The sequence below is a fragment of the Lissotriton helveticus genome, chromosome 10 (genome assembly GCF_964261635.1).
Source record: "Lissotriton helveticus chromosome 10, aLisHel1.1, whole genome shotgun sequence".
Classification (NCBI taxonomy): Eukaryota; Metazoa; Chordata; class Amphibia; order Caudata; family Salamandridae; genus Lissotriton; species Lissotriton helveticus.
The window spans coordinates 374334003-374349819 of NC_136071.1; the positions used below are offsets into that span (position 1 = coordinate 374334003).

At 41.6% G+C, this 15817-nt stretch overlaps 1 protein-coding gene across 2 annotated transcripts in view; it reads right to left on the reverse strand.

Moving 5' to 3' along the window:
• Window positions 1-2585: 2585 nt before the first annotated feature.
• Window positions 2586-15817, reverse strand: part of LOC144784031 (GTPase IMAP family member 4-like) — a 250762-nt gene continuing 237530 nt past the window's right edge. For both annotated transcript variants that reach the window (XM_078662733.1, XM_078662734.1), the window contains one exon: window positions 2586-11411. In XM_078662733.1, coding sequence (XP_078518859.1) covers window positions 10180-11411 — 1232 coding nt within the window. In that variant the 3' untranslated portion in view covers window positions 2586-10179. The remainder of the gene's footprint in view (window positions 11412-15817) is intronic.

A 15817-nucleotide genomic window follows, 5' to 3' on the forward strand; every position in this document is an offset into this window, starting at 1 on the left:
TTTTTCTCACATGGATTTTAAACAAAATGCTTGTAGAATGGAGAAAGGCTATGGAGGGACAAGGATATGTATATGTATATGTGAAAAGTAATTTATTTATACCTTATTGTCAGCAGATTCCATTTGTTACATTATGGAAATACTAAGGGGCTTATTTATGAGAGCCCTGCATCACTTTTGCACCATGTATAGTGAGACATGCGTGACGCAAGGCTCTCATAAAGATTTATGAAGCTACACAAAGACACCCTGCTTGATTTTGAGTGGCCTCATAAATCATGCTTAAGGGGACTCATCTAAAATTGCTGCGAACCTTACTCTGCACCGGGTGGCATTCCATGGGCAATGCAGTAGATTGTTCAGGAAGGTGCCCCTTCTGCACAAAAACAATCCTGCCTACAACGGAGGCACCCTGGTGCATTGCTGCCTGCATTGGTGCTAGGGTGCCAAAACGGCACCAGCGCAGGCAGAAAGGACAGGAATGCACCGTATTGCTTAAATATGGTGCATTCCTACCCTTTCACTTTGGCGTAGGGTAGCACAGCAGGGTGCCTTGCTGCACTGCCAAATGCCAAAATGCCATAAATGAGACCCTATATATTTTAGAAAAAATATAATGCTCAAGAAATGTATTGCTGTGAGAACATGGCGGCCGGCTGAACGGCCGAACAGGGGCTACCCCCAAGGGAGGGCTGTGATGCAAGGTTGAAGCCTGCTTGCTTTTTGGTATTTGGCACCCCCCCGGCACTCACTGGGTCTTTTATTGTGTTTTTTGTAGCTCCATAGGGTTGGGGCTGGATGGTGGCGAGCGGGAGTCCACGCTGCTGAAATGCCGCAGGGCTGCTCAGGCTTGTTTGCGCTGCTATGGGGCGGGCTTCCAGGAGGCTGCCTCAGCATAAGGGGCATGAAAGGCAGAGTCAGAGTTGGTGGAGGCAACCAGTGCAATTGCTGTATCTGGGCACAGATTCAGGAAGGAGAAAGGTGGGGAGCAAAGGAGATTGTATGGGGAAAAATGCCCTAATGGACATCGCACCAATGTAAATGTAAATGTTGTAGTACTTGTATAGTGCCCGAATCACCCCACATGGGGTCTCTCCGGTGCTTGTACGAATACCGCTGTGGAACCCTTCCTGGCTTTTTCCCGTGAGGCGCCCACTCCTGGGGACCCCCAAGGTGCAGTCAGGCATCCTAGCGCTGTGGAGATTAAGCAACCTATTGCCCGAGTTGCAGAGTGGGACCCATGATTAGAATAGGCACCGAGGCGAGAATTATCCGGTGCGAGGAAATTGAGCCCAAGACCCGCCGCGGCAGGAATTGAACCCTGGTCCCGGGTCAGACCTTTGCATAGGGTCTGCCGCTCTAACCATTGAGCCACACTTCTCCAAGGCTTGAAAGTAAGCCCCTACCAGCCCCTATTTTTTATGGCATGAGAAAGTGGATAGAAATAGTGATAAGGGAGTTGGTGGGGCACAGGTGGGAGTCTGAAAGGAGCACTGAATAGGTATGCTCCGAGGTCGAGGAACTCTGAGTGGGTGGACAATTGGGAAAAAGCTGGGTTAGGAAAGAAGGGCACGCACACATCAGCAAAGGAGACAGTAAGGCATATAACATCTGGGGCCAGTAAGCGATTGATTAAGGACTCTGTCAGAGCAGACATAGTCGTCAAACATAAGGATGAACAGGGCCAGACAGGGTCTAAACCCCCCAAGATCACCCCCTCATTAAAACCTTATTTTAAAGTCAGGGCAGACTTGTCTAGGGAGAGGGGAGAAGCAAGGCTTTTAAGAGTTACATAAGGGAAACTTGAAAGCACAAGAGCCATGGAAGCTGATGAGTGTGCAGGGGGGTGAAGCACTACAATAGCACATCCAAATGTCCCAACGGCAAATGCATATGCCTATCTGGAGGTACGAGAGTCAACTGTAAGGTAAGGGAGTGTGCCATGGTGGCAGCAGGAGATACCAGTCTAAAGGAGATCCAAACTACATGTACCAGCTTAGAATCAAAACTTGAAAATGTGGCCCAACGGACACAGGTTTTGGAATCCAGATTTAAAGAAGTACAATCTGCAGTCCAAGAGAACAGTCAAGAAGTGGTACACTTGAAGCAAAAAGAGAAGGCACTGTCAGATAAGATGGAGAGGCTGGAGAATAATGCCAGGCGAAACAACGTAAAAATCTTGGGGGTTGAGGAAAGGGCGGAAGGAACAGACATCAAAGCTTTTATCAAACTACTGAAGAGTGTCTTCCCACAGGGAGCTTGCTAATCTGGATTAGAAATGCAGTGGGTACACAGGGACCCTTTCAAGCCTCGTCCCGAAAGAAAGAGACCCCTTAAGATATCTGTCAACTTCCTGTCTTATACCATTAAAGAGAGGATTCTAAGCCTGGCTCTGAAAGAGAAATTGCTCCAAGCCACTGTCAAGATTAGGTCTGATGTCTCCAAGGAAACTGCCAATAGGCAGTGGGAATTAGGAAACAGAATGGGAGGTTTAAAGACCTCAGAGCAACAGTTCAGCTCAGATTCCCGGCCACTTTAAAGGTGATGTGGCAGAATAAATGTATAACTTTCAAAGTGGACAATTTTATGGGGGAAATGAACAAGGGGGGGTTTCAGCAACCTGGAAGTAGAGTAAGGAAATAAGGTATTAGTTTCTCCCTTGAGGGGATAGCTCAAATATGCTATGGAAAGGCCTATTGAAAGGTTTGGAAGGATTCCCAAGGGGGGGGAGGGGTGCACTGGGTGGGGACCAGCGGGAAAAAAAACAAAAAACGTCAAGTCCTCCAAATGGTATAGAAGGAGCACCACTGATTAAATATTTTGGTCAAAAGAAAAGGAAAAATAGAAAAAAAAGTAGAAAAAGCTGAAAAAATGGGCACAGGCTGACAGGCTACGGCTGTAAGAGGTATTGTGCTGGAATGTAAATGGGCTTAGGGTCAAAAAAAGAAGGCAATCTATTCTGCAACATTTAAAGCAACACAGTGCACAAATATTCATGTTATGGGAAACTCATTTGAGGAGACAGGAATGCAGAGATTTGTTCCTAAAACAAAGATGGGTAGAGAGAGTAGTTGCTACAGACTAATTATACTGTGCCAAGGAAATAGCCCTGATATTTAAAGTAAGGTCCTGTGTTGAATTGTTTCAACATAAAGCTTATGTTGGGGTGTGATGGATTATAGTCAAAGTTAATGTTTATGGGAATTTATACACATTGGTGAGTTATTATGGCCCAAACATTGATGATGCTTTGCATCTAGTTGATCTGTTCTCTGCCTTAACAGATTTCAAGACCCTTGTTATTTTAGGAGGTGATTTTAGCATACTTCTAGATAATAATCTAGATAGATCCTCGGTAAGAACAAAGGTCAATACCCCCAAAATAAGAGATTACCTGGTGGATATGTTGGAAAACTGTAATATGTGCAATGTTTTCTGTAAATTACATGGAATCAACAGGGACTATACCTTCCACAGTAAAAAGAATAGCCACTTTTCAAGGTTAGACTATTTTTTCATGGACAGAACAGAGGTGGAGAGAGTGATAGGCATGGAACATCTCCCTATGCACGTCTTAGATCATGCAGCGTTGTCTCTAAAAATCGATCTGAGGGTCTCTCGGGAGCAGGGTAGATGGATTGTAAATAGAAGGGTTTTACTCTCGGAGGAGATAGTTGCCAAACTAGCGAATGACTGAAAGGAATTTTTTACCTAGAACCTGACATTAATGCCCTTGCATGTGGTATGGGATGCCTATACGGCCTGGTTAAGGCGGACACTAAAAAGTATAACGATTCATTGGGCAAGGAGAGAGAAATTGTAACTTACCAGGCTAGAAGAAGGGATAGGGACAGCATAGACAAGGCTGAAAAGCATGTCCTTGGACATAGAAGATAGACAAAGAATAGCTGCAACCTTAGAATATTTACAAACAGAATTCAAAGCTAAAATTAAAGAAAAGGTACAGCAAACAGGGGAAGCCAGGAAAGCAAGGCGAATGTTGTGGAAAACTTCTTGCATGGAAATGAAGGCTGCAAAGGAGCCGGAATTATATAAGGAAGATCAAAGTGGGAAACGCTGGTCAGACCACGGAAGATTGCTGCAAGATAAGAGAGGCTTTTAAGGAATTTTTCGCAAGAACTGTGTACGGAGGAAAGCGTAGCAAGTAGAGCTAGTATTGAAGCATGGCTCAAATAAAAGCATCTTCCCAAGCAATCTCAGGCGCAACAGGATTTCCTCGGTGAGGAAATAACAGGGGGAGATATTGACAATAACTAAAGAGAATAAAGAAGGGTACAGCGGCTGGCCCAGACACGATTTCCAGCTAGTTTTATTACAGCATTGTGGAGGAGATAATCCCAATCTGTTTTAAGCTCTTTAACTCAATCTTGTTGGATGGCAATCCAATTCCGGAATCATGGAATGCCAATCTTTCCATCCCATATTCTTACTCAACAGTGATTATGAGATCTTTACTGGTATCCAGGCTGCACAAATTTATAAGGTTTCAGGGAGTTTAATTCATGAAGATCAAAGAGGTTTTATCCTCGGTAGGCAGCTAAGAGAGTTAAATCATGCCCTGAATGGTACAATTGACCTAGCTACATGTAACGGGGTCCCCTTAGCAGTAATAATGGTGGACGCTGCCAAGGCCTTTGACCGTGTCAACTGGAGATACCTTATCGCAGTTTTTGATAATCTTGGTATGGGTAGGCCCCTGATTGATATATTGATAAGATCTACAGAGAGCCCAGGGCACGTGTTTTGTTGAACGAGAGTTTATCAACACCAGTCACGATTAGTAGGGGGACGAGGGGAAGGCTGCCCTCTATCACCAATTTTCTTTGGCCTCTATATTGAGCCATCTTTCCAAAGTATCAGGTTGAATGTGAGAATAAAAGATTTTAAGGTAGGAACTTTCACTAGAAAAGTGACGTTGTATGCGGATGACCTAATGCTCTTTACCGCAGATGTCCAAAAGCGTTTGAGGTTTTGTCAGGATACAAAGTTAATGAGGAAAAAACTGAAATAATGACTTGGAATCAGGATGAAGGGGAAATAAAAAGTGCGACAGAAATGAAATACCTAGGGCTAAAATTAACTAGGGATCTAGGAAAAATGGCTGCCCTGAATCTGGAGAAAACCAGTGTTGAAGTAGGTAAACCGGTGAAGAGATGGCAGAATCTGCCATTGACTATTTATGGGCGGGTTAATCTGGTGAGAATGTTCATCCTGCCAAAAGTTACTTTCTTGTTCGACAACATACCTTTGAATTTTGATTAAAAAAGCATTCTTGTGCTGCAATCACAGCCTTTATTTGGGCTAATAAAGGTGTGCACCTTTCATGGAAGAAACTGAGGAGGAAATTGGGAGCAGGGGGTTTGGGTCTTCCCGACTTGCAGCTGCATTGCTGGTCTTTTAAGCGAAAAAATTGGAGAATGTTAATTTTAAACGCCTTTGAGTCCGTAGTGGGAGGCATGTACAGAGCAATGTTGATGGGGTTTCCAAGGAAGATTTTCTTTACAAGTATGAGGCCCCCAAATATTTTAAGAAGGTCAGGTTAAAATGTCTACAGGCTGCGGAGAAAACATGGTTTGAGGTTAAAACACTCTTGGGGATTGAATATCACAGCTTGCTGTCTCCTGTGGGGGAAGCACCTGGTACTCCAGAATGTATGCTTGATTACGTTACCCTCCCACTAAGGCAGACGGGTGTCAGTAGATGGGGCAGTTGCTAGATGATGGGCAATGCTTGACATGGGTGTACTGGAATCAGAGGACTGGAGGGGAAATCTCTAGATTTAAAATAACCCAAGTACATTTGTGGTTGAGAACTCAGGTCTGGTTAAAAGCTGAATCTAAGCAAATGGAGATAGAACTCCAAGATCCACAACCCGGAAGAAAATGAGGTGGTGTTATGGTATCAACATCTCCTCACAGCAGCCAATGAGAAGCTGAAAGCACCTTTCACCGTATGGGATGGATACTTGCTGGATGACGAAATGGAAGAGTTGTGGCAAGTATTTCTTTCTAAATTATATTCTGTAGTTAAATCTGCTGCACTAAAAAAGAACCATTTTTAGACCCTGTGCAGAGTCTACTGGACCCCAAAAAGATTGACGAAAATAAGGGTAAATGGCAATTCTAAATGTAAAAGGTGTGGAAGTAACGATGAGGACGACATGCCCATGTTTGCCGCTTGTCCGAGGTTGGAAGACTTTTGGTCAGCTGTGGGTAAGACCATTTCGGAGGTGCTGGGCATTGAGGTGGAGGTAAGCACTGTCATCATTATGTTTGGGATCAGGCAACAAGACGTGTGGGATTCAAATCTTAATAGAAAACAGAGACACTTGATGTTCTTTTTTATATTGATTGCAAGAAGGGAGATATGTGGACCCAAAGTACTTCCCACATATGGAACGTTTGGAAGAAGTCAGTGGCTTATTTTGAGAGGATGGACAGGCCGGAGGACAAGAAACAAGGGGGGATTGACTGATTAGATATACTGTGGGTTTTTGTTCTCAGTAGGTCAAATCCTTGTGTCTTTGTTTTTCGGTACCGATCTGTCTAATGATTACATCTTCTTATAGCAATGGGCATAGGAGGCAAAGGACTACGCAACAGCCCAATAACTTATCTGCTAGAAGAAGAAGGTCCAATTTGATTGATGTCCGGCAGCTACAATACGCTACCTAAGGTGCCGGCAACTTGTGATTGGAGATAGCATAAGGACTTAAAAATAATAAAAAAATAAAAAATAAATGTAGAGCTCATATAATTCAAGGGGTGGCTTAAAAACTGGGTGGTAGTATTTTTGCCTAAATTTTAGCTCTTACTTCAGTCAAAACATTTAGTTTTTTAAAGAAAAATATATATATTATACATGCTTACTTATATGGGTTTTCAGTTAGCCCTCTTTATCCACTGATCTGCTATAGTGTCATTCACATTTTGCTTCCACCCACCACAGTGCATAGCATTTGATGCACGTTCGGCCCTATTCATCCATTGGCCTACCTTACTCTGAGTGACTGCATTCTGTGCTTACACAATGTGTACATCCATATAGTACAGAGTCTGCATCAGTGCCTGAGACTATAGGTGCAATGTGTACTTTTAAATAAAAAATGTTGTTTCAAAAACAATGCTTGATTTTTTCAGGCATGCCCTGGGAACCACCCCAATGCTGCTTCCAATACACTTGTGTGTGCTTGCGCTAGCTGTTTTTGTACATTCATAAAATTCAGAAAAAAAGTAAGCATTGGCAAAGCCAAAAGGTCAGCAGCCAACTCCAGATCTATTGGCTCTGCTAATGCATTTTCTGTAATACAAAGGTCAAAGTCAACTTCATAACAACTACTGTGGAAGTTAATCTAAAATGAATGTTCATAAACTGTTTCGAGGAGGTGGGAAAAGGATGCAAAATGAAAGACTACCTCCAAATCCCTTGAAGTAGCCCCCCTCAAGTTTCATTATGCCTCCATGACCTGTGAAATATTCTCACTTTGTGACAAGTCATATTTAAAATAATAGTGCATTTTAAGGCATGCAATGGATATTTGCCTACTGTTTTATTGCTTGCAATTAAAATATGTAGAATAATTATGATGCACATTTGTTGTTTAAGAGGTTTTGCACACCATATCTCTCTCTCAAATATTTCAGGTTCATACTGTGCACACAATTCTTGCATATCGTCATCTCTGTTACAATGGTTACTAAATTAGCTCACCACAAGTGTATAACAACCGTTGGTTCAAAATATCTGCTTATTTGCACAAACTACTGATGATGAACTAGCCACAACAGACGATTAAATGCAGCCTTGTTTGTTTCCTTATTTTCATTTTATGGAGCATCATAGGTCTTCTTGTTGCCCCTGTGAGAAACCCAGACTTTATGCAGTGTCCCTCAACTTTTTTGCCCCCATTTTGACCACTAAATGCTAGTTGTCTGACTCTGATTGTGACCTAGGCTCAGCTAACCAGATCAAGGCCTGTGCATTGAAAAAAAAATACATGGCACTTAGGTATAATTACAATTGGCATTGACAACCTACCTTTAAGACCCTAGTATATAACACTGCATGTAGGTTTAGAGGCCCAGTAGATTTAATGCACTTAAGTGTGCGATGCTGTGTTGCCTGTGTCATTTTAAAAGCAGCTTTGCAGGCTGCTTTTAAAACAAATTGATATGCAAATTTGACTTTAGAATCAAAGGTACTTCCAAAGTTTGTAAACTACCATAATTTTAAATACACGTGATCCCTAAGGTCTCCCCTAAGTGTTCCAGAGGTAGTGTGCCTTATAACTATAAGCAGGAACATTTTAAAATATGTTTTATATTCAAGTAAGGGAAACATTTCCAATTTCGTTTTCTCCCAATGTAACACAAAGGCTTCATAAGTGATCATGGGAATACTTTATTAAAGTATTGATATTGATAGGAGTGAGCTAGAAGATGTAATTAAAAGGCTTAAAATGGTAGTTGGAATAAATTCAACAGCATGACATGGTTAGGTTTATTTAACTATCACAAAAAAAGTCATAGAACTTGCTTTTCTGATGTCCTAAAATCCAGCTTTCCAGCAGACTCCCCTGATTGGCCGAACTGCTCTGATGAGGTGTGATGTGGCCTACGAAGAGACAAAGAGCCTCTGGTGGGAGTAGATTTGCCAGCTGCAGAGCAAAAGGCAGGATGGCAGTCGGGTAGCCAAACTGGTCTTTAAAGAGGGAAAGACAGTAAGAACATGACACAGGCTCACCCCCATATCCTTCACCCCCAGCCAGACAAGATTCCCAATGATGTAATTAGCAAACTGGCTGGCAGGGGAGTGTAAGGGAAATTAAGCAACACCTTTGGGTTGGCTTAGCCAGATCCTATATTCCATCAGAGAGTTTCTCCATTTTAGATTTTTAGAGAATAGTGCAAGAATATGCCACACTTTGGAGGAAGTTGTCATACCTGCGGTTGGCATCCTGCACCCCAATGCTCAGGGAGTTCCCCCTGCTTGTCACCCAAGAACACTGGATAAGTATGGGAGAGCTGCCCAGCAACTCAGTTCCCTGCCTTGAAATTACAAGAAGGAGGACTGCCCTGCTGCACCTTTGGACTGCACAAAAGATGACTATATTCATAAGGACTGCACCTCCTGCACACTTTGGCCTTCAGCCCAAAAATAACTTTGCCTTGCTCTGTAAGTTGAAGGAGTGGACTCCCTGAATGCAACAGGCTAAAGAGTTCCACCTTTATCATCTCCACCAAGAGGCGTTCAGTAGACTTTGAAGGATTTGGCCAGGTGCATTGTGGGTTTGTACTCCCAACTTCCTAAGGAGCAACTCAGAAATTCTGGAACCTTGGATTGGTGTTGTGGGCCCTCAGAGACTCAAAAGATGCATCTGGAGAAGGACTGCTGTGCTTGACCCTTGTATTACATGAGAGAGCACTTCACTCATAAGGACCTGCTGCACTCACCAGGCTTCACAAAAAAGGGACTCTCCCTTTCTTAAAGGATAGGGAGTGGACTCCCTGAAGAGCACCAGGTAAAACGTGCTGGAAGGGCTACCTGCAACATCAACAATGAGGATCACTCCAACTGACAAGCTTCACATGAATTTTACTTGAATTGACCAGGTACATTGTGGGAGTTATAGTTCAAGACTCCAAGAAGCAAACCAGAGGTCCTGGACCATTGACTGGTGCTGTGTACCACTTTCCTGCATCAAGAAACACAGTGGGTGGCATTAACTCTTGACTTTGTTCCTGTTCAGTGTGACCTTTTTGTTTAACCATTTGAGCTCTATTTGCTTCTATGTGCTAGTTTTAATTGTATTCTATAAAAATTCAAGTAGCTGGTTCCCTACATTGGATTTTTGTTGTCATTTTAATCACACCAATATTTCCTATTTCTATAAATTGGTGTTGGATTTTTATTGTGTGTTTTGTCTTACTTTTTGAGTCTATTGGATGTTTAAATGCTTTATGCACCTGCCTTCTAGGTTAAGCCTGTCTGCTCACACCCAGCTTCAAAAGTTGAAGCAAGGGAATAATTTATTGAGACCTTAACTGGGCCTTATATTGTGATTGTGGCATTTTAATAAGGGATATGTATCTACTGACCACTGCTAATAAACCACCTTCCAACACCCCCTGCGTTGGATTGTTTTGATATGGATCAGTATTAGGCCCGCCAAAATGCAACCTTTTTAAAAATCACTCCACGTTTACCTCCTAGCTTTTTTCCTGTGGCAATCTTGGCAACTTTTTCAATATTCTTGGATTCTTTGTCCTTCCCCATTTCTTTGTCAACTAGTTTTTCTTTCTTTTCTCCCATATTTTCTAGTGAATTTTTGGCATCATTCAAAGATGTATTAGACTGTATTTGATCACCACTTTTTGTCATTCCTGTTGTGCTTCTTCTATTCATCTCTTGAATACTTGTTCTTAGCTCCTTTATCTCAAATTCCAAATTTCTATATTGAGCAGATGCTCCTCTATCAAGATCTCCTGACTGAAATTGTACTTTTTTTTTTTGCAGGATCCTTTCCACGGTCTTAATCTTTTCCTCTGTCTCATGTTTGAAACGTTCATTGCTAGCATTCAAAGTCTGATGCTTCCTCTCCATTTCTTTCCTAACCTCGTTTTCTTTTTTTTCTACTTCTTCTCGTAATTTCTTTAATCTATTTTCATATTCGTCTCTGAGTTTTTCAAGCTCTCTTTGATATTCGTCGGGACTTTCCTTCAACTTTGCAGCTTTTGTCCTCAATTTCTTCTCAGCTTGGGCATACAATTCATTTGTATAACACCTGTTGTCATTCTTAGACACCATTGTGTCAATCATCTTAATCAACATGGACACTTGTTCCTGGCACATTTGCCCTTCTAGTTTGTTGTTAAAGGCGCAGTATCTGCTTCCACACATTTTAATTAACTCCTTTAGGTATCCCTCTTTTGAATTTTCAATGTAGTCTTGAATTGTTTTGTTCTCCAGGTCTTCTCTTCTGGTGAACAAAATAATCATATATTCCATTGCCTTCTTTCCAAATATATCCTGTATTTTCTCAACAGCGTCCTTCTCCTCCTGTGTGAAGCGGCCGACCTGTAGAACCAGCACAATAGCATGAGGTCCAGGGGCAGATATGGCAATACAGTGACCAATTTCAAGGGCAGTTTCCTCATGAGTGAGCGCTGTATCAAACAGACCCGGGGTGTCCACAACAACAAGCTTTCTCTCCGGCCAAGAGATTTCTTTTCTTTTACACTGCCTTGTCACTGACTCGGGAGAGGCCATTGAATCAAATACTCTTTTACCAAGGATGGTGTTCCCAGTTGCACTTTTACCAACTCCAGTTTTACCCACAAGAACAATTCGGAGTTCTAGTTTCCTACTGAATGGTGTTTCAGATTTCGATTCTGCAGAGGATGAAAGAAATGATTGACATCACAGTCAATTCGTAATTTTCCAGGCTGAAAAAGCACAATTACTCTGCTCCCTTATGGTCTCTCACTCACCAGCGGCCTACATGTTAAAGTGTTTTAAAATTGATTTACTTTTAAATCTAAGATGGTGTTATGGATGCTCTGACAACTGGATATGCCTCCTTCCCAACCTCCACTCTGACCATGAATCTCCGAATAATCCCATGGCATCCTGGGAAAGAAGGTGGTAACCATCCAAGGGTGCCATAAGAACTGAGGTCATCCATTGGAAACATAATTTAATCACTTCAATTAAAAAAGAAAGTATTCATTTTAGATAAATTCAGATAAAGACTTTTGTATTACATACTGTTTATATACATCTTCACAACATAAGCAGCTAAAGCATCATCGTAGAGAAAATACATTCTGGTAACCTTCCTAAACAAGATCTTCATTAAGTAAAGTAGGAATATTTCATTGCGCAGTTTCAATCATGGATAGAAATGAATCCGTTGTAATCTCTGTCATGGATTATTGCAAATTATGCAAATACGCCTCACTCAACCTTTCAAATGTATTGAAATAATCAGCTGCAAAAGGTCCATATAACTGTGGCCAGATTAGTAGCAGTGATTCACGAAAGGGACTCTCTTCATAAATGTTAACATTCTCCTAAATGCTTTTCTGTGTGGGTTAGAATCACCTTTTTAGAGAGAAAGTTGGAGCAGATCACATAAAGTGAGTGGTGCAAGTGGTAATTTAATTTCTCTCTAGACATCTACACTTACATAAAGAATGCGTGTTTGTGGTTTCAAATATGTCATTTTTAGATCTGCCATAGCCAAGAAAATTTGTTCCGAACTTTCCTACGGAAGGCTTACATTTCAAAGCAAGAAGTGCATTTCATTGAGAAGCAAATGTTTTAAAAATATGGGGCAACCACACAGTCTTGGAAACCTGGGCATGTAAGATTACAAAAATGTGGCTCAGTTGGAGATACTTGGGGTAAGTTTGAACCCTTCTACTGTCAATTTGTTTATGGACCCCTGTGCCAGAGATTTTTTCATAAAAACAATGGGCCTAATTCATAAAGGTAAACTTTCACTTTGTGTACGTTAAATGAAATTCACAAACTACATGAGGAGTTTTAAGACTCTGCATGTCCTATCTTTTTAAGTGTGGAGATTTATGTCCACTTACATTGAAAAACAAAGGAGAGAGCAAGGGATGGTGTTCACCTAAAGTGAACGGAGAATACTCCTATTCCCCTGGTCAAGGACTGAGTCAAACAAAAAGAGGAGTACCACCAAAGGAGAAATTGAAGGTTTTCTGCAGGGTGGGTTTGTTGGCAAAAAGGAAAGAATTCATCCTTTTGTATAAAACCCCTCACTCACCAACCTAGTGGTGACATGCTTCATCATCGGGGTCCACCCTGGTGACCTAGCGTCACCAGGATGTGCTTCGACACCTGTAATACAGTGGAGCGGGTTGTGACTCTAGGTGCAAAAAAAGGTGTTAAAAATTGTCCTGGTTTAACTCAAAACAGAAATTTTATTTTAAAGTAACTGGACAATGTTAAAAAGCAGTGGCGAGATACTGGTAGGGAAGTTACGGCCAGTGTATCTCTATATGTGTATTTGTGGGTTGGTCAACATGTTTCTACCATATGGGTTAATACCCGGTATTCCTCAGGACCAAAAACAGGGAGACGGACGGTATGGGCCCCCTAAAAGGCGCACCCTATCCTGAACCCAAAATTATATGAGACCATCCTCAGGACCAATGTTGCACCATGAATCTATAATACAATAACCCAGAAAAAAGAAAATCAATAAATCTCCATATTATGTGATATGTACCGTCTGCCGCCACCGAATATGGTGTACTAAAAGTGGGAACTATATACAGTGTCTATATACAAATATGTACAAACATGCACTACCAACACAATAATTGAATCAGGGTCAGGGGTGAGGCTAGGTGCCTATGTCTAAACTAGGTGCACACATCTAATAAAAAGGTTTTTATACTCACTAATGGAATGTCACCCTGGATTAATCCTATATACCAATAAATCAAGGAGTCACTAAAATATCCATCATCCTTCAGATTAAGGCTAGTTTGTACTGTACGCAAATCAAGCGCTTACCTCCTGACACTCTAACATGGGTTCACTTGTTCAGTCGTGATAGCCGGGCATAATTAAAATGCCTGCATGGAATCTGTGAAACATAAACGACTAATGACTTACACTCCGTTTACTAACACCCAACACTACACATAAACAAATTAAAAATACACAAATGTCAGCCACAAATGCCAAAGCCAGAGCTAGGCGTCCGCCACACTTACTTTGTCGGGAATTCAATCACCGCCCATTATCCAAGCCTCGCTGCAACAGACGAGTGCAGGTCGGCGATTTCCGGGTACTATTAAGCCGGTAGAGCGGTAATCACATGAGATTACGTGAAGCGCGGCGGCCATGATTGTCCTGAGAAAACGTGCCTGACTCCCTATTGAAAACACCTGGAAGGTCAGGCGCCACAATACTTATTCTCGCCCGGCTTATAACCATTGGCTGTTACATCCCTACCAATAAAAATGCAAAAGCAATACAATATTAATGCAGGGCATGTCCACTGCGTTTAATATATTCGTAACTGACAGCCCACTACTGCTTAACACCCTCAGACTATCTTAGAGTTGCCAATGTTTGCCATTCCACAAAACAATTCAGTCCTTTTTCCACAGTTTTAGCAGACCATATCCATCTGTTCTCCTTAAGGGTTAGCAGACGGTCCACATCACATCTTCTTTTGGAGTTTTTTACTGCCTCCAAGACAAACCATTTCATTTCATGAGGCAAATGTTGTTTGGCTAAGTAATGTTCAACCAGTGGTGCTGTTTCGACCTTACAGCGTATCCTTGACTGGTGCTGCATGATGCGCTTCTTCACTTCTTGAGTTGTCTTACCTATATAGAAAAGACAACAAGGACATTCTATGCAATAAATTACATTCCTAGTCAGACAATTAGTGTGTTGTCGCAATATCCAATTTTTACCATTGATACAACAACTTTTGATGGTGAGTGTAGTCTGGCATGCGCCACATGAGCCACAAGGATAGTGGCCCAGAACTGGAGGTCTACCCCACATGCTTTGGATGGAATTTGGGGCTGGTTCTTTGTATGCTTTTACAAGGTAGTCTCTCAAGTTACGCGATCTTTTAAAGGCAAACCGTGGAACTGGTAGTTGCGGTTCAACTTTGTGTATTAAATGCCAGTTCTTAGTTATTATCCTTTTAATCAGATTGGAGTCAGACCCAAATGTAGTGACACATGTAATCTGATTCTCAACAACACTTGGATTCTTCTTTGGTTCTAACAAGGCTTGCCTATCGTAATACCAGGCCCTTTTCATTGAACGTTTGACCAGACGGTATGGATAATTTCTCATCATTAACTTTGTTTGTAAGAACTTTGCCTCTTTGAAATAATCCTCCCTTCTGGTACAGTTCCGCCGAAGACGGAGGAACTGTCCAAAAGGGAGGTTATCTCGTAGGTTCCGCGGGTGATGGCTTGTGTATTTCAATAAGGTATTGCGTGCTGTGGTTTTTGTATATAAGCTAGTGGCCAAATGTCCTTCGTTATTCCAGATTTTAAGATCAAGAAAATTGACACAGGTCTTATCATATTCAATGGTGAACTGCAGGTTACAATCCTGTTGATTCAACCACTCATGAAATTCTTGTAATTGAGGGACAGTGCCTTCCCAGATTAAACAGACATCGTCTATGTATCTTAGATAGTCTTTTATGTAATGAGCAAAGGGATTGTTGTTATAAATCACTTTCTCTTCAAAGGCTGAGACGTACAAATTTGCTATATCTGGGGCAAAAATAGCCCCCATTGCCACACCTTTTAACTGTCCATAAAAATCACCATTAAAGATAAAGTAATTGTCTTCCAGTGCGATCTTAGCACAATTAATGATAAAATCAGTTGGAACTTGGTGTGGGCCTGGTCTTTTTTCTAATACCTCTGTGATTACTTCGAGGGCTGCTGCTTGAGGAATATTGGTATACAAATTTATTATATCCATGGTGACCAAGACATTGGTAAAATGGTCATATTCCTTTCCCTCTAGGCGGTTAATCACACTAGTACTATCTCTTGTGTAAGACCTAGTCAATAGCACATCAGATTTTATAAAGAAGTCCACATACTCCGCTAATGGCTGTAAGATAGATTGACAGCCAGCTACAATGGGTCTGCCCGGTGGTTTTTTGTCATCTTTATGCACTTTAGGGAGTGTATAAAATGCAGGGATGGAAAAATCTTTTTTATTCAAGTAGTCAAATTCTTTTTGGCTGAGCCATGCGCCCTCTAACCCTTGT